This window comes from Lampris incognitus, chromosome 14 (genome assembly GCF_029633865.1).
Source record: "Lampris incognitus isolate fLamInc1 chromosome 14, fLamInc1.hap2, whole genome shotgun sequence".
In the NCBI taxonomy this organism is placed as follows: Eukaryota; Metazoa; Chordata; class Actinopteri; order Lampriformes; family Lampridae; genus Lampris; species Lampris incognitus.
Window position 1 is genome coordinate 39,203,830 of NC_079224.1, and position 8,177 is coordinate 39,212,006.

Below are 8,177 nucleotides of genomic sequence, written 5' to 3' on the forward strand. Positions count from 1 at the left end.
TTACTGTTTTGATAAATATTAATGTTATCTTATGATAATCACCCACTGGAGCTCATAGTTTCCCCGCTTTCTATTCTGACAGTACATCGCCCAACATTTCTTAACATACCAACTCAAAACTGGGATACAAATGTGCAAAGAACACTCATTTCAATAGGCCCAAAGAACTACAGCTTTGGTTTAGTCACAGTTTCAAATGAATCCCATCATATGACATTCCAATACACATTATTTATTTGTTGTCCACCTTTTTTTTATGCATCAGTAATGTGTATTAGATGGTCTTTGCTTGGGTCAAGTGTTGTATTTCTTGGAGTGTCTAAATCCAGGGGATATGTTTTGCCTCACAACAGGTCTGCAACTTGACAGCATGCTTCTCATAAATGATTAATATTTGACCTAGTAAAAAAAAAAAACCTTTAATTTATTAGGAACACACACTCAGTCTGCAGAGATTTTGTGCCCATTCATGCCTTGTATGTTTAGTCTCTGTTTGTTACCTTGGGGTTATTTCAGAGAAGTGTTTACGTCTGTAACCAACATGACTTTTCCCACTCGCAGCATCATTAAGAGATTCCCAGACCAGTCTTCATGTACTCATAGACTACATAACTGATGCTGACAGCAGGAATGACTTTCATAAAGTTGGGCAGGATGCCTCTGTAGAGTCCAAAAAAGCCCTCTTTGGCCACAATCCTCTTCGCCAATGAACTCATGGAGGGCTGATCAGATGCATCCATAGATGCTAGGGATACAGACATAAATTAGGGACCTGATCCAAAAATGGATGTACAAGCATGGCTTTTTATGTAGCATATCAAGTAGAATTGTCCACACATGAATCCCTAGGCTATGCTAGGGTATACAATACTACACACTGTGTTTTGTATTATGTAATACTGTCTAACTGTTGTGCTATCATCGCAGCTGCCAAATGGCTCCCGATTGTATTTACCTCGCGCCTGCATGCGTGTGCGAATGAGAGCAAGTGGGTAGCTGGCCAGCTGGCCACAGGTACTAGAGACTGTCCCACAGCCCAACAGCACAAGAACTCCAGGATTGGCTGTGTCTTTGGCATAGTGTGACAACCAGGCGTTCTTCAGACTCTGATGTACAAAAGAGGGGTGGAGAGTGGATAGGTTAATATCCACACCAGGGTAGTGCCACTGTTAACACCACCTATGAAACCAGATGCAGTCCAACAACTTTTGATGGATAGGCCTATCTATCAAACATCCAGCTGTGCTAATTAAATAAATTGCACACTATTAAATTAAATAAAGTGCACACCATTATGAAATACGGCGGACAAGGCGGCATACATTACTGAGCCTTCATACCTCATAAACAGCAAGGTCTATACCAGCATAGGGAATGATGCCCAGTAAGTTTGGAATATAGCCCTTATAGAAAGCTTTCACACCCTCTTTCTTCAGGATTTTCCTTGCACAATCAAACATTCCTGAATATTGGCCTGTTTTCCTCAAGGTCAACCTGGTCTTCATCACCTGGACAAAGAAAAGATAAAGAAGGCAAGAGATGGGGTCCTTCTTAGTTCAGAGGATTTCAAGGACTTTTTTTTAACATTTATTTCCACACAATGTACTGCATTCTTTGACTGTATGATATTCATCAGTGTGAGTGATGTAAAAGGTGCCTTACCTCCATGGGGTAGATGGCTGACTGTGCTGTGGCGCCAGCCAAAGAGCCAGCCATAAACCTGTGGTAGGTCTTAACCTTACTGCCCTCTGACGATAACAGCTTCTTATACTGCCACAAAAGACAATAAATAAATAAATAAATAAATAAACCATGCAAGCCCAACTCTGTAAGCTATACCATCCTGTATAAAATGGTCACACTGAAAGCACTGTTCCTTACTTGTTCATAGGCCATAAATTTGATTGCTGTCTCAGGGGCGATTTTCAAAACGTTTATTCCATTGCCTCTCCATAGTGATGTGACACCTCCCTCTGAAACCATCTGCTTAAAGCCTCCGACCAGGCTGATCCGGTTGGACTTAGTGGAGTGAACCTGCAATGCAGACAATAATATTCCACTGCTCTTTAGGTTTGCTGATTCTGTCCCCTTTTCTGAAAGCAGACTACTATTACTTTCGGCTGCTCCTGTTAGGGGTCGCCACAGTGGCTCATCCGTTTCCATCTCGTCCTGTCCTCTGCATCTTTCTTTATCAAGCCAGCCACCTGCATGTTCTCCCTCACCACATCCATAAACCTCCTCTTTGGCCTTCCTCTTCCCCACTACTACTACTTTTGGCTGCTCCCGTTAGGGGTCGCCACAGCGGCTCATCCGTTTTCATCGCTTCCTGTCCTCTGCATCTTCCTCTGTCACACCAGCCATCTGCATGTCCTCCCTCACCACATCCATAAACCTCCTCTTTGGTCTTCCTCTTTTCCTCTTCCCTGATATTCCCTCCATATTCAGCATCCTTCTCCCAATATACCCAGCATCTCTCCTCCACACATGCCCAAATCATCTCAATCTTGCCTCTCTTGCTTTGTCTCCAAACCGTCCAACCTGAGCTGTCCCTCTAATATACTCGTTCCTAATCCTGTCCTTCTTCATCACTCCCAATGAAAATCTTAGCATCTTCAACTCTGCCACCTCCAGCTCCGCCTCCTGTCTTTTCGTCAGTGCCACTGTCTCCAAACCATATAACATAGCTGGTCTCACTACCGTCTTGTAAACCTTCCCTTTAACTCTTGCTGGTACCCTTCTGTCGCAAATCACTCCTGACACCCTTCTCCACCCACTCCACCCTGCCTGCACTCTCTTCTTCACCTCTTTTCTGCACTTGCCGTTATGCTGAACAGTTGACCCCAAGTATTTAAACTCGTATGCCTTCGTCACCTTTACTCCTTGCATCTTCACCATTCCACTGTCCTCCCTCTCATTCACGCATATGTATTCCGTCTTGCTCCTACTGACTTCCATTCCTCTTCTCTCGAGTGAATACCTCCACCTACCTCTCCAGGCTCTCCTCAACCTGCACCCTACTCTCACTACAGATCACAATGTCAACCACAAACATCATAGTCGATGGAGACTCCTGCCTAATCAGGAAAGCAGACTTCTGAAAGCAGACTATAGAGCAAAAAGCACACTTTGGGCATTTTGTTGTATTATCTTCACCTGCATGAAGACTTTCACCCTGTCCAGGGGGGCGGTGCCAGTTCGAGAGACTGCTCCTGCCACTGCCCCAGCAAATAGCTGCTTCCACCAGCGGCCTGAGGTCTTTTCTTCTTCTGTGAACTCATCAGGAACGGAGAGGCTGTCACCTATGTCCAGCACCTAGGAGGCAGACACATGCTCATAGTTTTGCACAAAATTGCTGCACAGATCTGTAAGCTTAACCATTCCTAGAGGCCTTGGAGAGATCTACGTTAATGAAACAGGTGAATGTTTAATAAATGATAATCATCAACTTGTACCGGATTCTTTTTGCTGCTAAAATAATTTTCTTCTTAAACTAGAACGACCAGGATCTCCCTCATACCTAAAATGACAAACTCTATATTCTGTCAGGATAAATACCCAATTGAGATATTAATGCATTGCATATGTTAGTATGTCTGCTAAGAAACGACAGACACCAAAATTATAATTTTAACAACCATAATACTATTTTTAAACAAATTAAAATCGCCGGTGTCCAAACCCTGTAAATACTGCAACGCATCGGTGTAATTCTGTTTATCCTCTTTCAATGTTGTACTGTGTAAATTGTGTAAACACAACATCCACTGCACGTTGCCCGTCGTGAGAGAGAGATCCCTCCTCTGTTGCTCTCCCTGAGGTTTCTTCCTATTTTTTCTCCCTGTTAAAGGTTTTTTTTTTTTTTAGGGAGTTGTTCCTTATCCGACGAGAGGGCCTAAGGGCAGGATGTGTTGCTGTAAAGCTCACTGAGGCAAATTTGTAATTTGTGATATTGGGCTATACAAATAAAATTGACTTGACTTGACTAGTCATGGTGCATCTGAAACAGGGCTGTACTCAGACATGTTGGAAGTAATACCTGAAAAACAAGTCAAGTCCAGTCAAAATGTATTATAGCCCAATATCACAAAGTATGTCTCAAGGGCTTTACCTTAAACAATAATGACCAGCATTAGACAGCAACATCAAATATTAGTAATCAACATCAAAACAAGAACAAAACGGAGAATACATATTGTTAATCTAACAAACGTAACAATGCCTATAAAACGTGAAATGTAAAAAAAAAAGAAAGAACTGAACGTTGCAAGGAAATGACGCGAAACACACGTGACATGACGAGCGCAATGACGCGCAAATTACGCGCGGTCATATTGACCGCTCATTGTGGTTTAGGTAGCTCTTATCACAACTTTTGTTTTTCAGGTAATATTTTCACTTTTTCAATGTTGCTATTCAAGTTCGACCATATCTCTCTGAAGTTTAAGTTGTTTAAAAATAGTATTGTAGCGAATTCAGGGGGCAGCCGGGAACCGCCCCAGCCAGGACGCGAACCTGGACTGCGTTAGTCAGTCGACTAAAGCAGTGTCTTTCAACCCAGTCCTCAAGGACCCCCTATCCTGCAGGTTTTCATTGTAACCCTGCATAGGTAGCCCTGCTTGTACTTACTCGACCAATCATCTCGCAGCACTTAATTATGCAAGGTGTGCAACGTCTGACAAATGTCATTGCTGATTGGTTGAATAACTACAAACAGGTACCTATTCAGGGTTGCAAAGAAAATATGCAGGATAGGGGGTCCTTGAGGACTGGGTTGAGAAACACTGGACTAAAGGATCCGACCCGTTGGCGTTACTCTACCCCCCGCCCCACCCGCTTCGGAAAGCGTGCTTCAGCATACCAGCTCCCTCACGCCTCTGGGCGCACGCGCTTCCGATGGCTTCACGATCTCGCTGTCCCACTTCGGACACCAATGTAGCGAATTCGCGGGGAAGCCGGGACGGGGACGACCCGCGTTCGCGTCCCGGCTGCGGCGGTTCCCAGGCTGCCCCCCCCCACCCCGAATTCGCTGTAGTATTATAATTGTTAATTTTGGTGTCAGTCGTTTTCTAACAGACATACTAACATACGCAATGCCTTAATATCTCAATTGGGTATTGACAGAATCTCGACAGAATATAGTTTAAAAACCGGCGGTCATGATGACCGCCCACGGTCGTTTTAGGTAGATCTTATCGTAACTTTTTTTGTGCGATTGATCTAAAATTCATTTTAATGCAAATATATGCAATTTTAGTAGCATTCAGGGAGACAGATCTGTAACTTTTTTCCCACCAAGTGATTAAACTTTAAAAATCCGTTCTAGTTTTAATGACTTGAGTTTTACACGGTGCATACATTTGCATGCATAAAAACTGCTGACACGTTTTCCTTTTGATTGCCACAGTTGCACTGATAGCGCAACTATTACCCTTTAAACCTCCGTACATAAGCTCGTAGCAAAACAGAGTAACCCTTTCATAGACATAATACAACATGTGTGATTTGCATATGCTAAACTTTGGTAGCTATGCAAAAGACAGAAGTGGACATACTGTAAGATAAACAATCAGGAAATGAGATACAACCAAACCCTATTCATTGAACCAACTGATAAGTAGGACTAAAATTTAAAAAAAATCCACTAAAAACCCCTAATGCACCGAGTTCCCTCCTGGTTAAGCTAGTCGTTCTTGTGCAATCATAATCTTGTGTCCCAGCTAAACCCCTGTACTGCAAGCTTTCAGTTCCAGATACACCGCAGTAACAAGTGTTTTTCCTAGGCACACTGAATAACACTTATCAGGTGTGTTTTGGGTAGCTGGCGATGTGCATTGCTGTCACTCACTTGATGGACTTCTTAGAAAACAACAATAATAATAATAATAATAACAACAATAATAATAAAACAGTCATTAAAGACCTGCTAAGATACAACGAATGTGCAATATAGGTAAGAGAAATAGGTGAGCCGTTAAGCAGAGGTGCTGTTTTGCTCCAGAAACAGAAAACATTTTGTGGATGCAGGGGGAAAAAAAACAGTTACATCCTTAATGGCAGTTATAAGGGACAGCAAAAGAAAGGACAGGAGAAGAGAGGAAGAGGAGAGAAGTGGGAAAAGAGCCTGATACCTTTGCCCAAATAGACTAAGGCTGCTGTGAATACAAAAAGAGAGGAAAGTCCATAAGATCTGTATATAAAGGTCAAGATGACTTATCCATCCATCCATTATCCGAACCGCTTATCCTGCTCTTAGGGTCACAGGGATACTGGAGCCTATCCCAGCAGTCATTGGGCGGCAGGCGGGGAGACACCCTGGGCAGGCCGCCAGACCATCACAGGGCCGACATACACCCCCCCCCCCACAAACGTTCATACCTCGGGACAATTTAGTATGGCCTTTTCACCAGACCTACATGTATTTGGACTGTGGGAGGAAACCGGAGCCCCCGGAGGAAACCCACGCAGGCACGGGGAGAACATGCAAACTCCACACAGAGGACGACCCGGGACGACCCCCAAGGTTGGACTACCCCGGGGCTCAAACCCAGGACCTTCTTGCTGTGAGGTGACCGTGCTAACCACTGCACCACTGTGGAGGGAAAACAGGTGTTCCATTGTCTTGATGCATGCTCAATAATCCAGGTAAGAAAATGAAAGAAGGTTGAATCAGTTCAGCTTCTGGCAAATAAACGTATCCTGATGAACTGATTGAACTTTCTTGGACATTCATGCCATTGTTGCTCGTTATTTGTATTTGTGTGCGTGTGTGTGTGTATGTGTGCGTGCACGCGCGCATGCACACCCCATACCGATGAGTGTTTCCAGAAGCGTATGATCTCGTCCAGGTTATGAGCAGGGTTAAAAAGGAAGTGTTCCCTCCACTCATTCCAATCCACCATCATGGTGCCATCAATATCCATACTAATGAGAAAGATGAGCGATGAGAAAGAAGATTTCTCAGTTACGACTATGTGCTTAATAGCACATTGTCAATCAAACACTTCACATTTTCCAAGAGTTTTAAAAAGTTTGATGGACATTCAAATGACTTGACTCTCTGGACCCATACTTGTGGCAAGAGCACAAACTAGCATCTTGATAATAGACAAGAGATGAGCTCAAACCTCTTTAAGATTTTCAGGGCGTCCTCTCTTGATATGTCCATGCCCAGCTCAGCAAGGGACTGCTTGATCTCAGCCGCATCGATGCGCCCTTGGGGTGCCAAAAGACAGCGGTATTCAAATGTGCTTCGGTCTGTGTAAACCTGAATGTGCATATCTATGGAAATCGTGGTGTCAGGTATCTATCCTCACACGGAGGCAGTGCCTGAAATGCACCCCACACTCACAGCTTACCGTCGTTGTTCTGATCCAGACTCTTGAATGTCAGCCGCAGCTTCTTCTCGTGTTCCTTCAGATATCTCGTGAACTCGTTGAAGTCAAGGCTCCCGTCTTTGTTTTTGTCACCGGACGATACGATTTTCTGCACGCAGATCATGCATACGGTTAAGCTTCATTTCTATCATCCGGCGATGCAACAAGCAACATGTTTTCTTCTTTACCTTCTCTGTATCTGTGCACATTCTGCTTCTGCAAAGCGCATTGCATTGCATTTTAATCTGTACAGTATGAATTAAATTTGATCGATGATTGATAAATGGTGCACAAAATCCAGGCAGCTATGTCTTCCAAAGACCCCCCCACACACACACGTGTACATATATATATATTTAAACACATCACTTGAACAGTGGCAGTGGGACCCCATGGCTTTACCTGTGCAGCCCCTTTTCGGAAAACCCCCATTGCAGTGAGGCCCGCTCTCAACTCGACGACATCCACCTTCCCATCTTTGTTGGCATCGAGCCTCTCAAACAAGTCCTGGTATGACCTTTCACTGTTGGCGTCCCAGCATCGGGCATCCGGCAGCAAAAACGCCCGCAACGTTTTGTACATTGTGGAGGTATTGTGGCGGTGGGGGGGGGGGTTGAGACGAGACGTGCTAAATACGCCGGGATCTGGGAAAGTTATTCACCCATATTGTAAAACAGTCACACACCCTGCAAGAAACGAGGCTGTCTCCGTTCGCCTTTAGCAACGTCGAACGGATTTCCAGCCGGATTTAGAGTTTAGATCCCTCCATAGTGAATCAAATACGCGGAGGGGCATCCAGCGCGA

General features: G+C 44.2%; 1 protein-coding gene across 1 annotated transcript; it reads right to left on the minus strand.

Moving 5' to 3' along the window:
• Positions 1 to 241: 241 nt before the first annotated feature.
• LOC130123860 (mitochondrial adenyl nucleotide antiporter SLC25A24-like) lies at positions 242 to 7,961 on the minus strand. The gene is made up of 10 exons (XM_056293170.1): positions 7,776 to 7,961; positions 7,356 to 7,482; positions 7,125 to 7,212; positions 6,810 to 6,921; positions 3,154 to 3,312; positions 1,882 to 2,034; positions 1,663 to 1,770; positions 1,341 to 1,508; positions 956 to 1,106; positions 242 to 745 (listed from the first exon to the last, which is right to left on the minus strand). The coding sequence occupies exons 1-10, from the start codon at positions 7,953 to 7,955 to the stop codon at positions 567 to 569; spliced, it is 1,425 nt and encodes a 474-aa protein (XP_056149145.1). The 5' UTR covers positions 7,956 to 7,961; the 3' UTR covers positions 242 to 566.
• Between the last annotated feature and the right edge of the window lie 216 nt (positions 7,962 to 8,177).